The sequence below is a fragment of the Sorex araneus genome, chromosome 11, assembly GCF_027595985.1.
Source record: "Sorex araneus isolate mSorAra2 chromosome 11, mSorAra2.pri, whole genome shotgun sequence".
NCBI classification, from domain to species: domain Eukaryota; kingdom Metazoa; phylum Chordata; class Mammalia; order Eulipotyphla; family Soricidae; genus Sorex; species Sorex araneus.
Window position 1 is genome coordinate 28232009 of NC_073312.1, and position 27098 is coordinate 28259106.

At 60.3% G+C, this 27098-nt stretch overlaps 1 protein-coding gene across 1 annotated transcript; it reads left to right on the top strand.

The window, feature by feature from the left end:
- The first annotated feature begins 1777 nt into the window (after nucleotides 1–1777).
- On the top strand, nucleotides 1778–25807 carry HPS1 (HPS1 biogenesis of lysosomal organelles complex 3 subunit 1). The gene is made up of 20 exons (XM_055118991.1): nucleotides 1778–1858; nucleotides 2664–2845; nucleotides 5542–5655; nucleotides 8890–9027; nucleotides 9250–9389; nucleotides 10681–10789; nucleotides 13339–13505; nucleotides 13836–13932; nucleotides 14379–14459; nucleotides 14552–14621; nucleotides 16462–16517; nucleotides 18284–18451; nucleotides 18553–18732; nucleotides 18917–18978; nucleotides 19733–19867; nucleotides 19973–20037; nucleotides 20761–20906; nucleotides 23071–23184; nucleotides 24636–24718; nucleotides 25507–25807. Exons 3-20 carry the CDS (start codon nucleotides 5542–5544, stop codon nucleotides 25667–25669), a joined length of 2088 nt encoding a protein of 695 aa, XP_054974966.1. The 5' UTR covers nucleotides 1778–1858; nucleotides 2664–2845; the 3' UTR covers nucleotides 25670–25807.
- The last annotated feature ends 1291 nt before the right edge of the window (nucleotides 25808–27098 follow it).

The window sequence follows — 27098 nt, forward strand, 5'->3', positions numbered from 1 at the left end:
GTCTTAACATTCAACCACAGGGTAGAGATGGTAGAAAATCTCTGGAGATGGACTCTCAGTGGTCCCCTGACTGCCACTTGGGAGATGCCAACCACCCCCAAAAAGAAGAAAATTAAAAAAAATAGCCATAGACATGACCAAAAAGCAAACTAAAATTAATTACTATCTGACAAGGGACTAGTATTCAAATATACAAAGAAAATCATATAAGTAATAGGAAAAATAATACAATTTTAAAATAGATAAGGAATTTCGATAGTTTCTATAAGAAATAGGGACATACGTGCATGAAAAGTTTAACATTAGGAAATGAAACGGTAAATGAAATGCACATTTTATTTTGTGTACACGAAATCACGATGTGATGCTGTTACCCCCCTTTGTTGGAGTTGCTGCTGTTTAAAAAGGACAGGATCAAAGTGACCATGGATGAGAGACAGTGACATGGCTAGCATGCTTGTAAAATAATTGTGGCGCTTTAGAAAATAGAAAATAGGGACTGAAGTGATAGCACAGAGGGTAGGGCGTTTGCCTTGCAACCCGGGTTCGATTCCCAGCATCCCATATGGTCCCCTGAGCACCACCAGGAGTGATTCCTGAGTGCAAAGCCAGGAGTAACCCCTGAGCATCGCCGGGTGTGACCCGAAAAGAAAAAGAAAAGAAAATAGTTCTGCGATATAAACATCAACCTAACACAATGCTTGGCCAACTCCTAGTACTGACATGAGCACAATCAAAACTTAAGTTGACACAAAGCCCTGAACCTAGTAAAAACTATAAAAGCTGGATTTCATCAAAATGGAAAACTTTTGTGTTGCAAGACAACGTGAAAAGGCAAATCACAAAACGGAAGGGAGAAGTGCCAATCCACACATCAATGAAAGGACTCGTATCTAGACTCTCAACGTTTACAACTCAGTCATAAAAAGACTTTTCCCCAAAATATATGGTGCTAAAAAATTGGATAAAAGACAAATAATTTTTAGCTGGGCCAAAGATTTGAACAGACACTTCAGCCAAGATTCACAGCTGGCCAGAAAGCACGTTGAAGGGTGGTGAGCAATCATCACGATTCGGGGAAGTCACAGGGATGCGACATCACTTCACACCTAGGCTATCTGAAGACAGGCTAGCAAGCGTGGGTATGGGTGCGAAGAAATTGGAAAGCGCCACATCAGGAGGCACCAAGGTTCCAAGCGGGAGAAGGGGGGAGTGGGGAGGGGGGTAGCGGCTGGGATGAAGATTAGTTCCCAGTGACCATCAGCTGCCCATCTTCAGCCCCAATTTAAGAGTATGCATGCAACTTAATAAGGTCTTGTCGATACAGGTTTGCAAATCCTGCGCGCAAAGCCCCCGCGCGCACCGAGTGGAGAGTCTTCACAACGGCATGAGGGCGTGTTCTGCAGCCTGGCTGGCTCCCAGCTCTCAGCCCCGACGGGCTGTGAAGCCAGAGGGCTGGCAAGGGCTTGGCGCGGAGCCTGGGCGAGTTAGCGCTCCTGGGGGTGTGTGGGGCACTTCCCCAGTTTCCCCTTCTGTAAAACGGGGACGCCTCGCTACTGCCCAGTGGAAAGGGTGCAGCATAGCGCTAGATCCCCCCCACCCCTCCAGCCCACCCGTCAGTGCCCGCGACGCAGCCCCCGACAGTGCGGGCGCGGACCCCCTACCCGGGGACGCCTCGCTGGGCAGCGCCCGCCCGGCCCGACCCCGCCCCAGCCCCTCCCCTGGGCCGGGCCTGGGGGTCACGTGGGCCGCGGCGCGGGCCATCCCGGAAGCGGGGTCTGTCCCCGGCCGGGGAGTCCAGCCGCCCCGCTGGGCCCGGCGCTGCACCGCGGGCAGCCCGACTCGGTGCTGCTACCAAGTGGGTCTGCTCCCCGGGCAGCTGGGGCCCGGGGCTGGGGCGGGGGTCCTCGCTGGGACGTGGCCGAGGCCGGGCTGGGGGGCGTCGGGGGTCGGACGGGCGCGGGGGTCCCGCGGCCTGGGCCCCCTCTCGGAGCTCTCGCAGCAGCGTCCGAGAAGGGGGAAGCGGGTGCGCGGTGCAGAGCGACGTCCTGGAGGTGGACGCGGGGCCCGGGGAGCCCCCTCTCCACCCCCAACCCCCGGCTGGGCTGGGTCTTGCCCGCGCGCGCGCACGACGTCGCCGTCCGGTTTCCTCCTTAGGCTAGGAAGCTTGACACCGTCCCCCCCTGCCCTGACCCCCAGCCGTCGGTGGTCGCACAGACACTGCCCGCTGACCTGGCAGCGGTGTAAGCAGTAAGCAGAGCTAAGCTCAGCCCCCCGGGTGGGGGTGCTGGGAGGGGCTGGGGCCTCAGCAGTGCCCCCCCCCCACAAGGCCTTGTCTAAGCCAATGGTTGACTGTTCTTTTATTCCTTGCATCTTGAGGGTGGGGGAGTTGCTCCTCCCCGCTGGGGGTCCTCAGCTTAGGAGGTGCGAGGTGCTGTCTCCCCCCTAGCCCCAGCAGCTGACCACACCATGGCTGAGTGACTGACCGCCTACCAAGGGCACAGGATAGCGGGGAGTTCCTGTGTGTCCCAGGTCCCCTCCACCACTGAGTTCCCCATCGAGGCGGGGGAGGGGGAGGTGGTGGGGAGTATGTGTGGAGAAGTCTGCCTAAGGCCAGCGCCAGATCCTGGGCCGCCAGACCCTCAGCTGTCTGTCCCTTGCAGGAGCTGGCTGCAGGGGACAGAAGTGCGTCAGCTGGCCTGGGGACCCCCCGACTGTCAAGCCTTGGCAGGACCCCTCAGGCATTTATCTCTGCTGCTTTTCCTGGAGCTGCCCAGGGCGTTGGACACCACAGCCCCTGCTGAACCTCTGGCTGACCCTAGGAGCCGGAGCGTCCTTTGCCAAGGTAGAGTACCCAGCCTAGCCCTGGCAGAGAGAGGCAGCTGTGGATGCACTGATCCCTCTCACTCTCACCCCTGCTCCGGCCCTCTCACTCTCACTGCTCCTCCGGCCCTCTCACTCTCACCCCTGCTCCGGCCCTCTCACCCCTGCTCTGGCCCTCTCACCCCTGCTCTGGCCCTCTCACCCCTGCTCTGGCCCTCTCACTCGCACCCCTGCTCCGGCCCTCTCACTCTCACCCCTGCTCCGGTCCTCTCACTCTCACCCTTGCTCTGCCCTCTCACTCGCACCCCTGCTCCGGCCCTCTCACCCCTGCTCTGGCCCTCTCACCCCTGCTCTGGCCCTCTCACTCTCACCCCTGCCCCGTCCCACTCACCCTCATCCATGCTCCAGCCCTCTCACTCTCACCCCTGCTCTGGCCCTCTCACTCTCACCCCTGCTCTGCCCCTCTCACTCTCACCCCTGCCCTGTCCCTCTCACCCTCATCCATGCTCCAGCCCTCTCACTCTCACCCCTGCTCTGCCCCTCTCACTCTCACCCCTGCCCCGTCCCACTCACCCTCATCCATGCTCCAGCCCTCTCACTCTCACCCCTGCTCTGGCCCTCTCACTCTCACCCCTGCTCTGCCCCTCTCACTCTCACCCCTGCCCTGTCCCTCTCACCCTCATCCATGCTCCAGCCCTCTCACTCTCACCCCTGCTCTGGCCCTCTCACTCTCACCCCTGCTCTGCCCCTCTCACTCTCACCCCTGCCCCGTCCCTCTCACCCTCATCCATGCTCCAGCCCTCTCACTCTCACCCCTGCTCTGCCCCTCTCACTCTCACCCCTGCCCCGTCCCTCTCACTTTTACCCCTCCCCAGCACAGTATCCTCATGTCACCTTTGCTGGTTCTCGCTTTCTCCCCCAGTCTCCACCTAGAAGCTGGCCTCATGACCCCACATCAGCCGCCCCCTTGACCTCACCCCTCCTGACCAGCACATCGCTTCCCACACCTGTCTGGCTTCTGGAACTCCCAGCTGTCAGCCACAGCTCACTGTCCAGGGCCCTCCCCTGCTTCCCACCACACACTTCTCTGAGGCCGGGCCCACCCCTCACCCTGTCCCCCACCCCCCCACACACATGTCATCATCGCCTGGGAACCCTGCCAGGCCCCCCTGTGTCATGCGGGACATTTCCCTGCAGCCTTTGCTCTCCCGGGCCCAGTTGGCCTCCGGCAGTGACCTGGGCTAGAACCTCTTCTATATGTCCTGCTGTGTTCTTCTTTTTTTTTTTTTTTAATTTTATTGAATCACCATGAGATAGTTACAAGCTTTCATGTTTGGGTTACAATCTCACAATGATCAAACACCCATCCCTCCACCAGTACACATTCCTCACCACCGATACCCCGGGTATACTCCCACCCTCCCCCTGCCTCCATGGCAGACAATATTACCCATACTCTCTCTCTCTACTTTTGGGCATTATAGCTTGCAACACAGACACTGAGAGGTCATCATGTTTGGCCCATTATCTACTTTTGGCACGCATCTCCCATCCCGACTGATTCCTCCAGCCATCATTTTCTTAGTGATCCCTTCTCTATTCCATCTGCCTTCTCCCCTCCGCTCATGAAGCAGGCTTCCAGCTATGGGGCAATCCTCCTGACCCTTGTATCTACTGTCCTTGGGTGTCAGCTTCATGTAATGTTATTTTATACTTCACAGATGAGTGCAGTCCTTCTATGTCTGTCCCTCTCTTTCTGATTCATTTCACTTAGCATGATACTCTCCATGTCTATCCATTTATAAACAAACTTCATGACTTCACCTCTCCTAACAGCTGCGTAGTATTCCATTGTGTAGATGTACGAAAAAGAAATCCCGCTGTGCTCTGAGTGAGTCTTGACAAGCTGTCGGAGAGGTGGGGAAGGAGCCGGTGAGCCCCACTAAACTAGCCACATGGGGTACCCTGGAGAGTGGAGCTGAGCCCAACCTCTGGAGACGTCCCATCATACCAAGGACCTGGGCCATGTGCACGAGGAAGAGTCCAGCGGGGCTTCCTCCCAGCTCCCCGACGTGACCTTCGCCGTGTGGCACACCTGGAGCCCCTCCCGAGACCCTGGAGCGCCAGCCTGGCTCAGGGAGTCAGTGCCTCCCCTCCAGGGGCCCGGGCACAGCGGGAGAAGGGGTCCCCAGTTGGTGAATGAAAGCACACACACGTGGTGCAGTCGCACATCAGGGTGTGTGGTTCCCAGGGTGTGTGGTTCCCGGGGCAGGTGCCTGTGTGGGAGAGGCCTGGAGGGCTGAGCGCCGAGAAGGACGAGGACCAGGCCAGCCCGTGTCCTCTGCCCGCCCCAGTCGGGAGCAGGAGGGTGTGATGCAGCAGCCCGTGGTGTGTGGTGCAGTCCCGCCTGGCCATTGGGACGAGAAGTGCCCCTGACCCTCCAGGCCCAGCTCACTGTACACCCGGGTGCACCTGGTTCTCGAGAGAGGAGCGGTCATTCCTTCTGGGCCCGTGAGAGGGGCCTCAGAGCACCCGGGAAGGTGCCCGCCTGGGCCTCACACCAGCTCTGCCCGTCCGGGCTATGCCCACATCCTGCTCCAGTAACCGAAGATTCCCTGGCTCCGAAGGGGTTGCAGGCCACCTGCCAAGGCCTGTGTTTCTCGGGATGCTGACGGCGGGGCTTCGGGCGGGGACCTTGACCTTGCCGCTCCCCGACAGATGAGGTGCGTGGCGGTGGCCACGGACGGTGCCGAGATCCTTTTTTACTGGACCGACAAGGAGTTTGAGGAGAGTCTGCGGCTGCGGTTTGGGCCGTCAGAGCATGGAAGAGAGGTGAGTGCCGGGGAGGACAGCTGGACGTGGGGACCGGAAGGCCCAGCAGGAGGGGGGTGTGTGCTGGAGTGGCACCCCACCGCTTCCTCTCTGGGCCGCTGTGCTGGAAGGGAGTCTGGACCCCACGTCTCCCTGGCAACTGAATCACTGAGGTGGTGTCACAGAGGTCCCTTGGGTGCAGGGGCCACCCTCCCTGGCCCTCCTTCCCACTAAGTGAAGGAAAGTGCGGGGTAGGGGTTGGGTGGGGGAGCGGGCAGGATCGTAGTGTGGAAGCTGGGTGCGCTTGCCATTTCTCAGCCTTGATGGAGTGCTGAAGCCCGAGCACGGTCCCGTCAAAATCATACATAGCTAGACTGAGGCATAACTGACAGGCTCTGAGCTCAGGACATAAACAGTCCCCCCAGTAAAAGGGAAAAAAAAAAACGGTCTCGAAAGACATTTTGTTTAAGTTGAAATCAGGATGGCAAAGAAGCCTGCAAAGAGGCCCATGAAGGTGCTGGACGTCAGCAGGGGCGTCCAGTCCATGTCTGTGGGACCAGCTCCAGCGGCAAGAGGCCTGAGGGAGACTCGGCCCCCACCCCCCACGCACCCCTGGGGACCCTCGCAGATCTGGGATCCCACGCAGGCGTGTGCAGTGGGGGCGGGCCCCACATGCACCGGGATCGCTTCCCGAAAGGCGGGGCCTGTGTCCCACCACAGAGGAGTTTGTATTTTACAGACATGGTTGCCAGGCAGAGCCCACCGGTTACTGTTGGTGGGTTTGGGCTCGGGGCTGGGTGTGTGGCTGCTCGAACTCTGAATGGCACAGATGACTCAAGCTACTCCCTCACGGAAGTCTGCGCCCCTCCCTGCTCAGGGGCAGCTCCGCATAGCAGCAACCCCCCCACCTCCCCCACCCCCACTCCCTACTCAGGGTGACTTGCAGTTTGGGCTCTTACAGACCCAGCAGCTGGGAGCACCCTGTCCAGGTCTCTGTCTCCTCCTGGGTGCCACTGGGGTCAGCTCCCTGTCCCTGAGACTCCGAGAAACCGCCCAACTTCCCCATCGTCAGAGACTCCCCGGATGGTGATGGGCACAGACCTCCACTTCCTACTTACCCTCACTAGGTTTGCTCTCCTTTCTCCATGATTGTCACCCTGCCCACCCCCAAAACACCCATAGCCCTCTACCCTGTGTGTCAGGCCCCATTCGTGCCTGCAAAACCCTCCCCCTCGAGGAAACTCATTCTTTTTTTGGTTTGTTTTGTTTGGAGGCCACACCAGTGCTGCTCAGGAATTATCCCTCACTCTGCTCTCGGGCATTACTCCTGGTGGTGCTCAGGGGATCCTGTGGGATGCCAGGGATCAAACCCCGGTTGGCCACATACATGCAAGGCCAATTCCCTACCCACTGTACTATCGCTCTGGCCTCACTTCAGTCCAGTTTCTTTATTTTTGGCTGTGTTTTTAGGCCATACCCAGCAGTGCTTAGGGATCACTCCTGTTTCTGCCTCGGGAATTACTCCTGGTGGGGCTCAGAGGACTTTATGGAATGCCGGGGACTGGAACTGGGTTGGATGTGTGCAAGGATTATATCCCGGTGCATGTGGGGCCCGCCCCCACTGCACACGCCAGCGTGGGATCCCAGATCTGCGAGGGTCCCCAGGGGTGCGTGGGGGGTAGGGGTTGAGTCTCCCTCAGGCCTCTTGCCGCTGGAGCTGGTCCCACAGACATGGACTGGACGCCCCTGCTGACGTCCAGCGCCTTCATGGGCCTCTTTGCAGGCTTCTTGGCGCCTGCAGGTTCCTTCTGTTCTTTTCCGGCTCAAAGTGGGCACACGGCTTTCCCCGTCATCCTGCCCAGGGTCGGTGCATGTGGAGGCTGGCCCTCGCCCCCCTTTCTTTCTACTCCGGCATTGAGAAGTTCTGTGCCCTGCTCAGTCCTCCAGCTGACCCTGTGTCTAGGCCCAGACCTTCAACAGAGTTGTCCGGTTCGGCTCTATTTGTTTTGTTCTGCATTTTAGTGGGTAAAGAGAACAAATGGGGAAAGAGGGTCTAAAAGCCAGTGTCCGCTGGTTATGGAGATCAGGGAAGCACAGGAAGGTACACAACGAGGAGTAAAATCAGTCCTGGCCTTTACCTGCAGTAATGACCAACACTGTTGACTCACCCCCGCCCCCCCACCCCCACCGTGCGCGTTCGCGCGCACACGCACGCACACGCACACACACGCGCACACACACACACACACACCATTCCGTCCCTGCAGTTGAACGAACGCACAGCTGCTTTTGGGGGGCGTTCCTTTGGACCCGAGCAGTTTTCCATGTCACTGGGAACACTTGAGTCTCAGAAGTGTGTGTGTCTTCTTCCAGCTTCAGAGCCGCCGTTGCTTATGGTCCTCCCTGGGCTCGACATTTGCATTCTCTCCCGTCTCTGCCACTGTAAATCATGCTGCAGTGAACATCTTTGCCCCCGTCTCTGGTCAGCTTTTTCCCAAGGTAGATTGTGTCAGAGATGCTCGGGCTTGTGTACAGGGGACAGGTGCCCCCTGGCGGGCCCTTCCCAGCCCTCCTAATGACTCAGGGGGACAGCGCATTCTATAATTTGGGAGGATCATCCTCCCTATCGGGGCACTGACCCCTCCCAGGTAGGCCTCTGACTCTTTCTTTTATTTTTTTAAATTTTATTGAATCATCGTGAGATAGTTACAAGCTTTCATGTCTGGGTTACAATCACACAGTGATCAAACACCCATCCCTCCACCAGTGCACATTCCCCACCACCAATATCCCCAGTATACCCCCCTTTTCCCACCCTCCCCCTGTTTCCATGGCAGACAATATTCCCCATACTCTGTCTCTACTTTTGGGCATTATGGCTTGCAACACAGACACTGAGAGGTCATCATGTTTGGTCCGTTATCTACTTTCGGCACACATCTCCCATCCTGACTGGTTCCTCCAGCCATCATTTTCTTAGTGATCCCTTCTCTATTCCATCTGCCTTCTCCCCTCTGCTCATGAAGCAGGGAGCCTGCTATGGGGCAATCCCCTGGGCCTCTGACTCTTAAAGGGAACTCTAAGTGGCACTGCCCAGTCTTGCCCGCTCATTTCCCCCGGGGCACTGGGTACCAGGTCTTCTGAGCTTTTTTTTTTTTTTGGTCCTGTCCCTTGTGCTGCCCTCGGGGAGCACCCTGTCCTCTCCTTTGCCCCCATCGTTGGGTACCTGTTCACTGTTTTCTTGTCTTCTCACAGCTGCCGGCCCTGGAGGACCAGCTCAGCACCCTGCTGGCCCCGGTCATCATCTCCTCCATGACCATGATGGAGAAGCTCTCTGACACCTACACCTGCTTCTCCACGGAGGGAGGTGCCCACCTGTACGCCCTGCACCTGGTCAGCTCGCCGCGCCGGCCCCTCCTCCCCACCCCGGGCTCCACCTTCCTCTCCTTTGGGAGGACTGTGGTCCAGTTCCCTGGGTATCCCCACCCGCCCCCCCAACACACACACACACACACACACACACACACACACACACACACACACACACACACACACACACCAGCCCCCAGGGACCAGGGCAAGTGGTCCCCGCCTTCAGCCCCGCTGTGCCTGCAGTTTGGAGAGTGCCTGTTCATCGCCATCAGCGGGGAACACACGGACGAGGGGACCCTGCGTCACCAGCTCTGTGTACTCAAGTACCTGTTTGAGGTGCACTTCGGCTTGGTGACCGTGGACAGCCAGCTCATCCGGAAGGAGTGAGTGCCCACCCCTGAGAGACCCCGCCTAATGCCCCACCCCGAGTAGCTCCTGGCCACACATGGTCCCTGGCTAGGGCCCTAGGTCAGAGAAGCAGAGCCCAAGGGAGCCATGGAGAGTTGACAGCTCCCTGCCTGCCTCGTTTCCTGATGAAGAAACACACATGACTTCCCCCAGGGTGCCCAGCCCTGGGCCAGTAGCTCCAAGCTGAGTCCCGGTTCCCTGCGCTCCGGCAAGTTGTCTGTCTTCTCCTGCTCCCTACGGAGAAAGCCTCAGCACTTTCTGAGGGAGCAGACCCCCCCCAAGCCCACAGTACAAAGCCCGAGAATGGGGGCTCAGAGGGGACTTAGGGGGCATGGACCCCAGGGAAGGAGCCTGGTGGGGCTGTGTCCTGGATAGGAGCACTCTAGGGTGGCCAGGGTCATCTCTGGTTCTGCCGAGTTCGGAAGTGGGGTGAGCTGGGCCGGAGAGGGGTGGGCAGGGTCCCATCAGCCGCTGGCAGATTAGCTGAGGCCGTCCCGCGCCTGTTGGGCACAGACCCACCCTGCAGGGGCTGAGGCCTATGTCACCCTGTTCCCCAGGCAGGGTGGTCTGTGGGCACCCCTGGCGAGAAACACACACAGAGAGGAACCGGCTTCCCTCCAGGGTCCAAGGCTCTGGACAGCTGAGGGGCCCTCTCGCCTCTCTGTCAGCACCTGCCTCGAGATGCTGAAATTAACACGGGGTGTGTTTGTGTGTGAGTGTGTGTGTATGTGTGAGTGTGTGTGTGTGTGTGTGTGTGTGTGTGTGTGTGCGTGTGTAGTATCCGCAGGTCCAGTTGTGGGGACACTTTTGCGACCTCTCGGTCAGCACCTCCCGCCAGATACTAGAATTAACATGACTGGTGTGTGTATCTGCAGTATCCTCAGGTCCAGTTGTAAAGGCACTTTTGCCTATTTGCTTAGAGAGCGAGCAAGCGTGGGGGAGGGAGACTGCTGAGTGCTTTTTTGAAAATATGACAGAGCCACTTGATTTCAGAAGTTCTGCTCTCACAGTTTCACGCTCCGTGTCTGTGCAAGGGGGCCTGGGAAGAGAAGCAGTTTGCTTGTGTGTATGCGTGTCTGTGTGTTGGGGGGGGGCTGTCTCTCTCCTGTTCCCGTCCCTGCCTTCCCCTCCTTGCTGAGGACCACTGTGTGCGCCTGGCCACCCTGACACTCGGTCCCTAACAGGCGCTCAGGGTGACTGGGTCCGTGGGCCTTCCCTGAGCTTGGGCACTGCCCGCTCTCACCACCTCTGCGATTCTGCCTGCAGGTTACGGCCCCCGGACCTGGAGCAGCGCATGCAGGTGTGGAAGCACTTTCAGAGCCTGCTGTGCACCTACAGCCGCCTCCGGGAGCGGGAGCAGAGCTTCGCCGTGGAGGTGAGGGCGGTCAGAGGGGGGAGGGCCATCCAGGGTGGTCAGAGGGGGGAGGGCCACCCAGGGCAGTCAGAGGCGGGAGGGCCACCCAGAGTAGTCAGAGGGGGAAGGGCCATCCAGGGTGGTCAGAGGGGGGGGGCCATCCAGGGTGGTCAGAGGGGGGAGGGCCACCCAGAGTAGTCAGAGGGGGAAGGGCCATCCAGGGTGGTCAGAGGGGGGGGCCATCCAGGGTGGTCAGAGGGGGGAGGGCCATCCAGGGTGGTCAGAGGGGGTAGGGCCACCCAGGGCAGTCAGAGGGGGGAGGGCCACCCAGAGTAGTCAGAGGGGGAAGGGCCATCCAGGGTGGTCAGAGGGGGGAGGCCATCCAGGGTGGTCAGAGGGGGAAGGGCCACCCAGGGCAGTCAGAGGGGGCAGGGGACCACTGAGGGTGGTTGGTGGCGGGAGCGACTGGGGGCGGTCAGAAGGATCATCAGACTTTCCGACTGAGTGTGATCCCCTCGATGGGCACGGCCACCCCTGCTGTGTCTAGAGTGGCCACCGCAGGCTGGCTGCTCCGGCACCTCCCCAGAATAGAGACATCGATTCCAGATAAGACAGACTTAGGGCAGGTTGGGGCTGACAGGAAGCCTTGGAGACAGCCCCCCCCCCCGACTCTGCCCCCCTCTGCTAAGAGAGTGTGTACTGAGCTGACGAAACTCTTTGAGTGGGCAGTGCAGGAGGGGAGCAGCCTCCAGGGTGCAGGTGCTGGTCGGGGGGCGAGGAGGGCGCCGGGACCCATGGGGCAGAGTAGCCTGCGGGAGACGTGACCCGGATTTCAAGTGCGACTGGCCTGGGCAGCCGTGTAGGCAGACGCGCGTTCTCCCCACTCCCCCACGTGTCAGCGTGTAAGCGCGCATTCTCCCTGTGCACAGACATGCACACGCAGTTCTCCCCGTATGCAGGCAGGAGGGCTTGCCCAGTGTAAGCAAACATGCATTTCCCCCCCACTCCCGCTCGCCCCCCAAATGCAGATGAGAGTTCTCTCCAGACCTGGGCACCCTCGCCCCTGAACAAACAAGAACTTTCTCTAAGTATTTCTCACACCCCGGGGTGCAGCAGAGGGGCTGAGGGGCTCATCACACCTGGGTTACTGGGCCTCACCCTCCGTTTCCTAGTTCAGGAATGGACCCCCAAAGCTTCATTCCTCCTAAGTGCCAGGTGACCAGATTACGCTGGTCACTGGCTGTGCCTCAGCAACTGCTACTTTTAGGACAGATGGAGAGCAAATAGGAGCCCTCAGTTGAAGGACAGGTGCCCAGTAAGATGAGCCCACCTGGGAGAGAATCAGGGGTCCTCACCCACAGAGCCCATCCCGGGGAGCCTGGATAAGGCCGCGCTGCAGGGTGCCGGGTGCAGACCGGCTGTGGGATCTTTAAGGGTGCGAGAGCCGGGCCCCACAGCAGTGCGCAGAGCCACGAGAGACGGTAAACGGAGCCCGTCTAGGAAAGTCAGAGATGAAACCTTACTATGACCGTGGGGCGCTGGCGGCAGCCGGGCACCTCACAGGCTCGGGGCGTGGGCGCCTTCCATCCACACTCCGCAGACACAGCGGCTCGGGGCCCGGTTAAACTGCAGCCGAGGCTGGAATCCGGGCTGGGGGGCTTCACTTCCGGCCCGCCTGTGCTTCCACTTTCCAGTATGTGTCAGTGTCCACCGTGGACTCGGGAGTGCAGGATGGGTAGCGACGACATGCCTCCTGCCAGGACTGGGTGGGGCGGGGGCGAGGCTGCCCCCTCCCCCTGCTGCCCGCTCTCCCTCGCCCACCCCCTCTCCCCCGCCTGCCCAGGCCTCCCCACCCGCCCACTCTCCCGCCTCTTCTGTGTCTCCTCTCCTCCCTGGCAACCTTCCATCTGGGGGTGGTCTCTGCTCACCATCACCCCTGTGGTGCGGGACTGAGCGGGGTGGTGTGGGTGGATGGGTGGGATTCTGGTGACGGGGTGCTAGACCTTCCACCCACCCCCACCACCCCATCATGGCCAGTGTTCATGTTCTGATATTTCAGCATAACTGGCTAAACTAAAAGTCTTCACTTCCATCTCATGCATTTTATTGTTTGCTCTCTGAAGGGCATGACAGGAGATGGGTGAATTCTGCAAGAGCTATGCCTCAGTGGGGCACCCCCACTTCTAGCCCCTCTGCCCACCTCAGGGCCTTTGCACTCGCTCCGGGTCCCACCGGTGGTTGCAGCTCTCTGCCCCGTGGCTCTTTCTCTGAAGGCTTCTCTGTCCTTGCCTCTGCTGCTGCCACGGGGCCGTTTCCTTTGGCTGCTCTGACTCCCGGGTGCCTGGTGCCTGCCTTGGGCTCCACACTATTTCGATCCCTCCACCCTCCCCGGCTGCAGCCTCCCGTGCCTCCCATCCCCGGGAGAGCCCAGGCAGGCAGAATGTGCCCTGTCCCCGTGTGTCTGTCCCTAGGCTGCTCTCAGTGTGGACTTGAACCCCCCCCACCAAGCCAGGCCGGGGGGCGGAGAGGGTGCCCCCTGCCTCACGTGCCCCCTCCCTGCCCCGGGCTAGGCCGTGGAGCGGCTGGTGCACCCGCAGCTGTGCGAGCTGTGCGTGGAGGCGCTGGAGCGGCACGTGGTGCAGGCCGTCAACGCCAGGCCCGAGCGGCAGCGGGCGGGCGAGGAGGTGCTGCACGCCTTCCTGCTGGTGCACACCAAGCTGCTGGCCCTCTACTCCAGGTGAGCCCCGCCTGCCCGGCCCCCTGCCCCCAGCCGGGCCCCCCTCGCCTCACCTCCAGCTCACCCTCACCTCCCCCTCCCCCTCCCGCTCCCTCTCCCCGGACGCTGTCCCTCAACCTGCACTGAGGCCCCTCGGGTCACCGTGGGTGGTTTCTCTCACACAACCAGAACTTCCGGTTCGCAAGCAGATGAGTTCAGGGGGCCAGGGAGACGCCCTCAGGGGCACGTGCCTGGCATGCACCGGGGGCCCCCGGGCATTGGACCGTCACCCCCCTGAGAGCAGGGAGGGGCTGGGCCCCGGGCCCACCCTCCCACCTGTGCCCCCTGCAGCCACAGCGCCCTGCGTCCCGCCGACCTGCTCACGCTCCTCCTCCTGGTGCAGGACCTGCAGGCCAGCGAGAACAGCGCCGAGGACGATGGCGCCGAGGTGCCAGGCTGGGCGATCGGGTGTTGGGGTGGGGGTGGGGGGCTGCGGGGGGCTCTCCAGGGACTGGGCAGGACTTCCCCCCCCCCCCCCCGTCCCGCTGCTTTCAGTTGCCTGGAGAATTCTAAAATGTGTGTGATACGACGGGTTCGGATTGCCATTTGCCATGTGGGACAGGATGTCCCGGCTTCACTGGTCAGCAGCAGGAAGCAGCGGCCCGGTGAGGGGAGCAGGGGAGCCGCTGCTCACAGTGCTCCTGGCCGCTACCATCCTCACCATGGCCCCGAGGCCTCACACAGGGGTTTCCTGGCCCTTCGGCAGTTCTGGAGAGTCGAGACCGTGTAGACATGAGACTCGCCCGGCAGTGAAGCCATGGCCCGGCTCTGCGTGGGGTGCCGGCAGCGGGAGAACCCCCCCGGCCCGCCCTGACCCGCATCTCTCCCTCACAGCCCACCCCACGACGACCCCCGAGCAGCCAGAACATCCCCGTGCGGCCAGCGGCGGCCCCCCGGAGGAGTTCCACGGGGACAGTGAGTCTGTCCCCCGAGCGAGGGCGGGCTGGGGCAGCGGGGGGGGGGGGGCAGGGCTGGGCTGACCCCTCCACTCCCCCACCCCCAACCAGGAGACCGACAGCCTCTCCCTGCCCGAGGAGTACTTCACGCCCGCCGCGTCCCCCGGGGAGGAGAGCTCAGGTGAGACCCCAGGGAACCTGTCCTGGAGCTCCCCCAGCCTGGTGGGGACCCTCCCCGGCACAGGCACCAGACTCTGTCTGGCCCCGCCTTCCTCCCCGCCCTTGAGCTGCCTTGAGTTTAAGAGGCTGTCAGGTCACACTCGGGGACCTTTCCGCCAGGTTGATCCCATTGGAGGGATGCTCTCTGCCTCCTCTCCTTTAGGCAGCAGGTAACTTAGCAGGCGGTCGCCCTTTGGTTCCAAATCTTCGAAACGTAAATATTCAACCTCCAGCACACGCTCTGCGTGTTTTTCCCCGAGTATGCGGGCAAACAATAACAGGGCACGGGAAATACCCCGAGAGTCACACACAGGCCAGGAGGCAGCTCGCGGAGCGCCAAGGTCGGCCACGGGAGCCCCGTGTCACGATGCGTGGATGAGCATGGCACCGCTCTCGGAAGAGCTCGGGGGAAAGGCCGGGCCCCACCGTTCCCGGCCCCCGATAGAGAGCACAGGCACTCGAGGGTCGCAGGAGGTGAAATTTCCCAGGAGCTGAGTCTTTCTGGTTGTGGTGTATGGGGGTGTGGTGGCAGGGTAGAACAGGATGGCATGAGGTGCCAGGGCCTCTGGTGCTGGGCCCAAACCTGGGCCAACCACTTGCCACCCGTGGCCGGGACTGGGTCTGACCAGAACTGGCTGTAGCGGTGGCCCCTGCCTGACCGTCATGAGTGTATCTGGGGCACTGTCAGCCAGGCCTCCGACACCGTGGGCCTCCCCACGTCTCCCGTGAGTCCTGCACATGATTGCAGGGCCAGGGCGACACAGGTGGGGGCTGTGGGTGGCTCTCACGCCTGGCTGCACGAGACCCCGGGGAGAGCTCTGAAGCCCCCAAAGAGGGCCTGGGCTGGTGGCCCCAGCGAGCTTGGCCATTGCAGCTTCCTAGAGGTCCCCCGGCTGGATAGGGTGGGTTTGATGTTCCAAACTTTGGTCCCCTGAGGACATGTCCCTCGGGGCCAGGGCCCGTGGCTGTCCCCAGGTTCTCTGAGCTTTTCTCAAGCCCCGCCACGCCAGAAGCTCCAGAGTGACTTTCGGTAGAGAAGCTGGATTTTTTGGTTTTGTGGGTTTTTATTTTGTTTTGTTTTTTCCTTTTCTTCCTTCCTGCTCCTTACCTCGCCATCCCTGTCCTCCCGGGCCCCCCCTCTCTCTCTCCGTGGCTGACTTTTCTCTGCCTCGGCGCTGTAAATAATGCCATTCCTCCGTGCACGCAGCCACCCGCTTACAAATGGCTCCGAGCGTATCCGTGCATTTGTAAGTCAGGTGTCTGAACCGTAGGAACGGGCTTCCCCCGAGAAACATGATTACAAATGTTCGTTTTCCACAGTGAAATATAAGAGAGGGCGCTTATTATAAGCACGTAATATTTTATACCTGTCGGGGGTTTCCCCAGGCCTCTCTGAGCTATGGCAGGAGGGGAAATGGAGCCTGGGAGCCGGATTCCCGGCTGTAGTAGGTGCTCAGTGAAGACTGTGGAATGAAAGGGGTCGGGGAGGAAGTGGCGAGTGCTGACCCTAGTCTCAAGAGGTAACTGTTACAGCCAGGGAGGGCCCAAGAGGCAAGGAGGGCACGGCCGGCTGGCATATACCCCGCATCTCTTCCCCTGCCCCAGGTTGCTTTAGCCCTGAGAGCACAGACAGTACCCCATGTGTGCCAGCTGGGCATGGGACTGGACGTGCCCCGTGCCCTGCCAGAGGCTGCGGGCTGACGATAGGTGGGGGTCTCCCTCCCCCCTAGCCCCAGACAGGCTCTGTGGCTGCCGTCTGCCTTCTCCATTACTTATGTTCTGCGCTTACCTATGGCCTGCAGGTAGCACCGTCTGGCTGGAAGGGGGCACCCCGCCCCTTGATGACCCCCCTGTTCAGGTGAGTGTCTCTTGGGGTGAGGGTGGGGGGAGGTCCTACCACCACACCAGCGGGTTAGAGATGTGGTCAACACTGGGACCCGCTTTCTCCAGCTGGGGACACTGCCCCGGCTCCTGCACCCCCTCCCCCCAACCCTGTGACTGCAGGTGGACAGACGAACCCTGGCCAGGGACAGGACTGGGGGAAAGGGGAGAAGGGCAGCCTTCCCACCACCCCCAGACCCTGAGAAATCCTCGCCCTCCTCTTTCTGGGAGTGAAAAGGCCAGCCTAATTTTTTTTAATTTTAATTTTATTCTTTAATTAGTGAATCACCATGAGGGTACAGATACAGATTCATACATTTTTGAGCTTGTTTTTCCCTCATACAATGTTCGCAAACACATCCCTCCACCAGTGCCCATTCTCCACCACCAATAAACCTAATATCCCTCCCACGCCCCAATCCCATCTCCCCACTCTGTGGCAGGGTATTCCCTTTTGGTCTCTCTCTCTCCAATTGGGTGTTGTGGTTTGCAATAGGGGTATTGAGTGACCATTGTGTTCAGTCTCTAGTCTACTTTCAGCACGCATCTCCCTTCCCGCGAGGGATCTCCAACCACATTTTACTTGGTGTTCCCTTCTCTATCTGAGCTGCCTTTTTCCCCAGCATGTGAGACCAGCTTCCAAGCCGTGGAACCAACCTACTGGTACTTATTTCTACTATTCTTAGATATTAGTCTTCTACTCTGTTATTTTATATTCCACAGATGAGTGCGATCTTTCTATGTCTGTCTCTCTCTTTCTGACTCATTTCACTTAGCATGATACTTTCCATGTTGATCCACTTATATGCAAACTTCATGACTTCATTTTTTCTAACAGCTGCATAGTATTCCATTGTATAGATGTAACAGAGTTTCTTTAAGTAGTCATCTGTTCTCGGGCACTCGGGTTTTTTCCATATTCTGACTATTGTAAACAGTGCTGCGATGAACATATAAGTACAGATGTCATTTTGACTATACTTTTTTGCTTCTCCAGGGTATATTCCCAGTAGTGGTATTGCTGAGTCAAATGGGAGCTCAATTTCTAATTTTTTGAGAAGCGTCCATATTGTTTTCCAGAAGAGCTGAACCAGTCGGCATTCCCACCAGCAGTGTAGAAGGGTCCCTTTCTCCCCACATCCTCTCCAACAGCGGTTGCTTTTGTTCTTTTGGATGTGGGCCAGTCTCTGTGGTGTGAGATGGTATCTCATGAGGCCAACCTAATTTTTAATGAGTTTTTAAATAAGAAAGCCAGATAGATGCTCATTATAGAAAATTTGGCAACCACAAGGTGAAGAAGTCGGGAAGAGGTACAGAAATCACTGGTCAGCCCTGCATCCCGTATACCCAATACTATACACACGCGCAAGCACACACCACACACACACACACACACACACACACACATTTGTGCAGAGAAGTGCTCTTAGAATCAGTAACTCTTTCCTTGATTTCATTAAAATGCTTCACTCTCGGGGCTGGAGTGATAGTGCAGCAAATAGGTCAGTCTCCTTGCATGCGGCTGACACGGGTTCAATCCCCGGCACCCCATATGGTCCCGTGAGCATCACCAGGAGTAACTCCTGAGTACAAAGCCAGGAGTAACCCCTGAGCATCGCCGGGTGTGACCCAAGAAGCCAATAAATTAAATGCTTCACACTCCGAGGCCGAGTTAGGGAGTCTCTTCTCCTGCTGGATGCCCCCTATCCCCGCCCCCCGCCAAGGTTACCTCTGCCCCCACAGATAGCGGAGGACATCCTCCAGACGCTGGTCCCGGAGTCCCTAGCACCTTGCAGCCCCCGGAGGGTTTTCCTGGATGCCAGCGTGAAGGACAGCTACTGCCCCCTGGTGCCCCACACCATGTACTGCCTGCCCCTGTGGCCAGGCATCAACTTGGTGCTCCTGACCAAGGTAGGGGAGCCTGTGGTCGCCCCACCCCAGATGGACACCTGCCCCACCCCACACCCCCGCCACACCTCATGGGCTGCCCACCTCCCCCCACCCCCCCGTAGGGCCCCAGCACACCACTGGCCCTGGCCCTGTACCAGCTGCTGGATGGGTTTGTCATGCTGGAGAAGAAGCTCCGGGAGGGGCAGGAGACGGGGAGCAGCCTGCGCTCCCACCCGCTCCTGGGCGACCTGCGCCAGCGCATGGACAAGTTCGTCAAGACTCGGGGCCGGCGCGAGATTCAGGTGAGACGCAGGGCCTGTGTGTCCACTCTGGCTGCCGGGCCGGGGCTGCAGGGCCTGCCCCCACTGCCCACCCCCTCCCTCCACTCCTGCTGACTCTGATCTCAGGCTGGGGGAGGCGGCAGCAGCCCCGGTGCCTGCTCAGGGCCCTCACAGGGCCGTGCCCCTGGCACCTGTCCCCTCACAGAGCGTCTGGCAGGAGTTCAAGGCCAAGGCCTTCTCCAAAAGTGAGCCCGGATCACCCTCCGAGTAAGTGGGCCTCGGGGGCGCGTGGTGGGGTGGGGAGGGCTGGGTGGAGGGGCCCTGTGTAGGCCTGTGTGGGGGTGGCCTCTGGGTGGTCTCTGGGTGGTCTTTCTGAGTGGTCTCTGGGTGTCTCTCTGGGTGTTCTCTCTGGGTAGACTCTTTTGGTGGTCTCTAGGTGGTCTCTCTGGGTAGACTCTCTCGGTGGTCTCTGGGTGGTCTCTCTGGATAGTCTCTCTGGTAGTCTCTCTGGGTGGTCTCTCTCAGTGGTCTCTACGTGGTCTCTCTGGGTGGTCTCTCTGGGTGGTCTCTGGGTGGTCTCTCTGGGTGGTCTCTCGGGTAGTCTCTCTGGGTGGTCTCTCTGGGTGGTCTCTCTGAGTGACCTCCATGTGAGGGACCAGAGGCGGCCACTGTCTCCCAAGGGACTAAGAAGTGTGGGTGCGCACAGAAGAAGCCGGAAAGGGCCCAGGATAGTCCCCACAGCCCGGGGCTGTCGAGGAGGGTGGGAAGCAGCAGGGGGCACAGGGGACAGGGCTGTGGGGACCCCACAGCAGCAGGCCCAAGGTCCTGCCCGGCTTCCACACTGCCTCCTGTGGCCTTGAGCCTTCCGCCCCCCCTGCCTGGCAGGCGCTCCCCAAGCCCAGAGGTGCCAAGCGACCTGCCCTGGGGGCCACGAGGGAAGCTGCTGCTAGGCTCTGGTGTGTGTCCTGGGTCGGGGTGGGACGGGGCCCTCCCTGCGCTGACGCCGCCCCCCTGCCCCCAGGCTGCTCCAGGCGTGCGGGCAGCTGAAGCGGCAGCTCTGTGCCCTGTACCGCCTCAGCTTCCTGGGCCAGGCCCCCGGCCAGGGGGGCCCCCAGCTGCCTCAGCACCTGCAGGACCAGCTCCAGATGTTCATGCAGTGAGTGGGGCTGGGGGCCTGCGGGGTGGAGTGGCACGGGGCAGGGGGAGGGGGGAGGAGAGGAGGGCTGCCACTCACCCCTCCCTCCTTCCTGGCCCCCCGCAGAGAAAAGCTGATGGACTGGAAGGACTTTCTGCTGGTGAAGAGCAAGAGGAACGTCACCATGGTGTCATATCCTAACGGTCGCAGTCCTGGGAGCCAGGGACAGCATCTGCCGCCTTGTGGGGGTGGGGTGGGGGCCCCAGGGCCAGGCCGGCGGGGTTCAGAGCCCGTGCCGTGGGCCTGGAGGGGTGCCCGTAACATGGCGCCCACCCTTTGGAGCAGACTGCAGGCCGACGCGCCGGGCTGTAACTAGGGCACCGTAACTAGGGCCCACGCGACGTAACTAGGGCACCCCCGGTCTCACCCCGTGCCGCCCTTCTCCGGAAGCCTCAACAGGGCGGCATCTCCCAGATGAAAGGTTCTCAAGGTGAGGCCACCCTCCCCGAGACCTCTGTCCTTAGGATGCAGATAACGGGGATAAGCGGGGGCCCCTTTGCCCACCAGCCTCCCCCTCCCTTCGGCCTCCGTTCCTCTTGCAGGTGGCCAAGGTGAAGTGTCGGATGTGGGCCACACCAGCGGGGTGGGTGGGGGTCTCAGCTCTGCCCGTGCCCTGGGCCCCCCAGACCCGCACCAGTCAGCTCAGCTCAGCTCCCCGGGCAGACCACGTGTTCCTGCAGTGTTCTTGGGGCTGGGGGGCTTTAAAGACCAAGAGAGAGCTGGGAAAGAGTGGGCTCGGCAGGCGTGGACGTGTGGGGAGGCCTCGGGGCCGCTGCAAGGGGTGGGGCTCATGGGGGGACAGGCCCGCCGCCCTGCTTCCTGCCTGCGCAGCACTTCCCTTCACTTAGCCCTCACCTACCTGGAGGACTTCCCGGGCCTGGTCCACTTCATCTTCGTGGACCGCACGACCGGCCAGATGGTGGCCCCCTCCCTCAGCAGCAGTGAGAGGACTTCCTCGGAGCTGGGCAAGGGGCCCCTGGCCGCCTTTGTCAAAGCCAAGGTGAGTGTCTCCAAGGGGACGCTGGGGACTGTGCCGCTCGACCCTGAGCTCCCGTGTTGTATCCTGCACCTGCCCACGTCCTCCCCTGAGCCCTGCGGTGGCAGCATCTGGGCACTGAGGTCACGGGCCGTCTGCAGAGACGGCTGGGGCCTGACACCACGGCTGGCTTCGCTCCAGGCCTGAGTGGCTGAGTTGACTAGGAGGAGAGAGAGAAACGTGAGTTTCATCCGGTTGGGTTTCACATGTCAGGCTGGGCGGCCCCTACCCAGGAAACGTTCTCTGGCATTTTTGTTGTTGTTGTTGTTGTTATTTGTTTTGGTTTTGTTTGGGGGCCGCACCTGGCTGTGCTCAGAGGTCACTCCTGGCTCTGCACTCAGGAATCACTCCTGGCGGTGCTCGGGGGACCATACGGGGTGGCAGAGATTGAGCCTGGGTCTGCCGCATGCAAGGCTGGCGCCTCACCCGCCATCCTATCATTTAGGCCCTGGAATTCTTTTATTTGACTCTTCTTCAGCACCAGCGGGCGTGTGCACCCAGGACAGGTGATTGTGTGTGTGGCTGACGGGCGCTGTGCTGCCGTGTACGTGTGGAAAATAGGTACAGAGCTGTCCGGCCCGTCCTTGTGTGTGGAGTGTGCTGTCCGTGGATGCCAGCTGGGACCCCGGCCCTGCCTCCCGCTCGCCTATGCCCCAGGATGTTGTCTGGTATGAGTTCCCGTCTCCTCCTCTGTGAAGGAGGAGGGTGACATGCTCTCCAGAGCCTCAGGCTTCTCATCAGGTGCAGGTGCAGGTGCAGGAAATGATGCATGTGAGGTGCTCAGCCCAGCACGCGTGGTACCAGTGCGGTGGGATTCACTAAGGCTTTCCCCACGCGTGGTACCAGAGCCTGTAGGATTGACTAAGGCTTTCCTCATACATGGTACCAGAGCGGGTGGGATTCCCTAAGGCTCTGCCCCACTCTCTCCCACTTTCCAGACAGCGTCAGGGTTGTCCCATGGCTTCCCCGTGCAGTTGGCTGGAGCTGGGATGACCCGCCTCTGCCATGGCATCTTCCACATATCCTCTTCATTTCCTGTCCGATGCATTTCCACGTGCCATTAATTCTTCCTCGCCGTGACCTGCACCGGCTCTGGGCAGCCCGTCTCGGGAAGTTGGCCTCCCTCACTTAGCTGTTCCCTTGCTGCTGAACACGCAGAGCCGTCCCCAGCCCTCGCTGTTTTAAACAATTCCCCAGCCCCCGCTTGGTGCGTGGGCCTCTCTGTGCTCCTCTCTGAGCCTTTCCTCAGTGTGGCTTCCCAGAAACAGGCTGTGTGCAGGAGGGGGGCGATGCGAGCCGGTCCTGGATGCTCTGTCCTGTCAGACTGTGCTCCTGGGAGACAGTACTCCCATGCATGTGTGTGTGCATGCACGTGTGCATGTGCATGGACCTGTGTGTGCTCATCAAGGCATGAGCATGATGCTCTGTGGTCAGGCTTTCTTTTTTAGAAAGAAACGTTTATTCAAAGATGTAAGTACCACGTAGGTCTCCATCCATTCATGATGCCTCTGCCTTTCCTTTTGCACGAGACACCAGTGGGAATGCTGGGGGCGGGGTGGGGTGAGGAGGGTCCAAGGACCAGCCCGCCCCTTCTCCTCCTCCCTGTCTGCCGTGCCATCCTGTAGAGCCAGAAGCAAACACACACCATCTGGCCAAGTGGCCCCCGGCCGCTCACAGGCAGTCCGTGCTCTGAGGTCTGGCCTGGGTCGGGCCGGCCTTCCGACAGCTCTTTGGCCTTTCCCCAGCCCTGCCCCCTCCCCCAGGGCAGGCCACAGGTGTCCCCGAGCCCGGCGAGAGGAGCTAGGGCGGGTCTGAGCCCATCACCCTGCCATCGCCCTTGGCTCAGACTGTGGTGAGCCCAGACTTCACCGGGGGCCTGGGACACTCTGTGCCAGAGATGCCGGGGTGCGAGGGGCGGAGGGGTTCGAGGGGACTCCAGTGACCCTGGCAGCGGGAGGGCCCTCAAGGGTCATACCCTGACCTCCTGCTGTGATAATTGATCTCCCTGTTTCATGTGTGTTGAGTTGCCACGGCAACTCGGTGTCCGTTGGGTGGCCACTGTCACTGCGGCCTGTCCCCCGACACCCAGGCCCCGTGCCCTGAGCTGTGCCCGCTCTGCCCCGCCCAGGTGTGGTCCCTGATCCGGCTGGCGCGCCGGCACCTGCAGAAGGGCTACACCACGCTGCTCTTCCGCGACGGCGACCTCTACTGCTCCTACTTCCTGTGGTTCGAGAACGAGATGGTGGGTCCGAGCCCCTTCCCGTGACTTGCAGGCGCCCTCGCCACGCTGCCCGCTATCATCCCCGACGCCCCTTCTCTGCTGCCGCCTCCCGGCCTCGCCTCGCCCATCCCAATGGCGGGGAGCAGAGACGTCCCGCCACCCTGCCCCAAAAGGCCGGGTCTCGGGCCTCATCACCTGCTTCCTCCCCCATGCACAGCATCGCCAGCCATGGCAACCCGGCATGCCCTCTGCAGAGCTAGGGAAACTGAGGCTGGAAGCGGCTAAGCCACCAGCCCAGGAGGAGGCTGACTGTGCCCCAGGCCCTGAGTTTTGCCTCCTCTACCCTCCCCTCTTCTACCCTCCCCCATCCTCTTCCCTCCTCTTCCCTCCCCTCTCCTCCCCTCCTTTCCTCTTCTGTTCTCCCCTCCCCTCTTCTCACTGTCCCCTACTTTCCTCTCCTCCACTCTCCTCGCTCTCCCCTCCTCTCCTCTCCCTTCTTCTCTCTCCTCCCCTTTCCTCCCCTTTCCACTCCCCTGTGTCTCACAGCACCCCCCTCCTCTCCCCTTCTCTCCACTTCCACTCACTTCTCTCCCCTCCCCTCCCCTCCCCTCCCCTCATCTCTCTGCTCTGCTCCTCTCCCACCCTTTCCTGGTCTCATTCTCCCTTGCTCCCTCATTTCTCTGAAGCCTTCCTGCTGTCCCCCTCCCCATGTCCCTCATCCCACCAGGCCCTCCCTGCTCAGACCCTGCCCCTCACCACTGCCCACGACAAGCTCTCCTGCAGGCGCTGTGAGAGGGGGTCCTGTCCCACCCACAGCCAGTCGCTGTGGGCACCGGGGCGCTCACCCCTGTCCTCACCACGCCCCCACCTACATACACTGGCCCCGCTAGGTGGGTGGAGGCACTCTCCGGGGAGTCCTCGCTCCATGTGCAGGCCACAGGGTCATCTGTGAGGGGGCCGGAGCCAGGGCCAGTGCCCACTGTGCAGGGCCCTTGCATCTGCACCAGGCCGTGTGTGACGAGACCCTTAGCTCCCGGGGAGACAGGCCTCATGGCCCTGCATGCCTGGGCCTGAGAGACCGGGCTTTTGTGCAGCCACGGTGGGGGGCCCGGGGAGACGGCTGCCCGGGCCTGAGAGGGCGTGGCCAGGTGCCAGCGGGCGGCAGGACGCCCACATGGCAGCACAGCTGCAGCCCGCCTGTTCCACCCCCACCCTCTCTGGCAGGACTCGTGACCCCCTTGCCCCTCACACCCCGCTCCTGCAGCAGCCCTTCCCCAGCCCTGCCCCACTGCTGGGCAGGACCCCTCGCACCAGGCCCCGTGCTTCATGTTCCTCGGGGAGGAAGGCTGGGGTCCAGGCGGCTCCCAGCACCACGCACCCGGGTTTGAGCTGCACCCTCTGCCCCGTGTGCCAGCCTCAGGGCCTGTCCTGTCCACGCCCGTTCTCCCCACCCCCACCCGCCTCTCCCTCAGGGCTTCAAGCTGCAGATGATGGAGGTGCCCATCCTGTCCGACGACTCGGCCCCCGTGGGCGTGCTGGGGGGAGACTACTACAGGTGAGGGGCGGGCAGGCCCCCAGTGGGGCCACTCTGGCTCTAAAGCACCCCCCCACACACACACACATTCACATACACTAACTCATACACACACATAGATACACACATTCACATACACATACACACACAAATATTCACATACATATACATATACACACATATTTACGCACACATACATACACGTACTCATACATGCATACATACACATATACATATATTCACACATTCACATACACATACTCATACACATTCACACACACATATACTTGTATCACACATACACATATTCACATACACATACACATAATACTCACACACTTATGCACATACACACACATACACATTCACATATACATACACATATACACTCCTCATACATACACCCATACACATTCACATACATATACACACACACATATGCTACTCATACACACATACACACACTCAGGCATACTCACATACAATACACACTCATACTTTGGCACACATTCACAGGCACACTCATACACATACACGTATACTCACATACACAGACACACTTGCACATACATGCACACATACACACTGAAAGCTTGATGCTGCAAAGGCGCTGTAGGTGCAGCAGAGAAGGTCCGTGGGCACGAGGTGGGGGAGCTTCTGCCCTTCGTCCCCCCTGCTGGCACCCGTGCTCAGAGCAGGCACCTGCCCTCTGCCCAGAGCTTCCCACACGCAGGACTGAGGCCCCGGGAGGGGCCTGGGGGACGCGGGTGCGGGAGGCGCCCTGGCCTGAGTCCCGCCCCGGCCCCCAGGAAGCTCCTGCGCTACTACAGCAAGGCCCACCCGGCGGAGGCGGTCAGGTGCCGGGAGCTGCTGACGCTGCACCTGTCGGTGCTGCCGCAGGAGGTGCTGGTGCAGCAGGCCGGGGAGCTGGCCGGGCGCCTGTGCGATGCCTCCCGCGTGCCCTTGGTCTGAGCACCCCTGCCCACCGCTCCGCCTCCCTCTCCTCCCGGACCCAGCCGCGACACGCCCCGGCCCTCCCCGCACAGCCCCCAGGGCTCCCGGAAGAGACCGCACCTCAGCCCCATCAGCCTCTGGGCCACGAGGAACAGCCTCCGGGCCTCCCGATCCTGCCCTCTGCGGCAGGAGGGACGCTGGGGCTCTGTCCCTCTCCTGACGCTGCCCTGTCCCTCCGTCCCCTGCGAATGGGGTGGAAAGTTCCAGGGCCCCGGGGTCCCCTCTCACAGTGGAGGAGTCCCTCCCCCTTTGAAAGGGGCTTCTTTACCCTCCTCCATCTTTCCTCATCGGGTCCCCCAACCCCACGCGCTTCCTGCACCCAGCCACCCCTCCCCCCATGGACACGTGGCTTCAGGTACACAGCAGGTGTACTCAATAATAAATGCTTCTTTGAGCCAACGTGCCTGAGCTCCGGATCCTGTTTGATGCCAACACGCCCCTGCCAAGTGCTGCCCCTTCCCTGCCACTCCTTGTCACCCATGCTTCCCTCCACCCCCAACCCCAGCATCATTCACAGGCAGGGACACCCCAGGGCCCCAAGGTTCCAAGAAGCTTCCTGGGAGGGCTCAGAGTACCCAGGAGGGATCAGACCCAGAAAGCCCCGTCCCAGTGTGGACATGGGGCTGGGGAGGTCTGCAGAGCCCTGAGCACTGCCTGGAGCGGTCCAGGGCGGGGTGGACCTTCAGCCTCTAGAACTCCAGCTGACTTTCTCCCCTCGAACCCTGGGCTTCCTGTTCCGGGAGCAGCTCAGCAAGGAACCGTGATCCCAGCTCAGATGAGTGTCCACAGACAGGGACAGCGTCTCTGAGTGCTCTGCTCCCTCTTCTTATAGCCAGACTCTGGACGAAAGCTGAAAACCCAAGTCGTGCCAGTGACCGATGCACAGGGGACACTGAGTCTCGAGGGACACTGACCCCAACTGCTCAGTGCTAGTGGGAACCCCACTTGGGTCACCTGATCCTGCCCAGCTGCTTTGCAGTTATCACCATCCTTACGTTTATTTTTATAGAGCTGTTCCCAAGAATTTATTACATTCAATATTCCAACACCAGTCCCACCACTATTACACCTTCCCACCACCATTATTTTGAATTTTTCTACCACCACCCAAGCCTGCCCCAAAGGCAGGCAAGTCCTAAATAATTTATTTTGTATTGCTTGTTATGAATAATCCACTAAAAATGATCCCAAAAATGTTCCTCAGAGGATAGCATGTGAAGATTGTTGTATCTCACCCTGGAGCCATTAAGCCCTTGTATAAGAGATTACTGACATGTTTGCAGGTTGAGCCTTGTTTTCTCTTTATATACATATATAGGTATATTTTTTATCGAGATCAGTTGCCTTCTACGTTATACCCATCTAATGTGATGTGCTACTCCTGCTA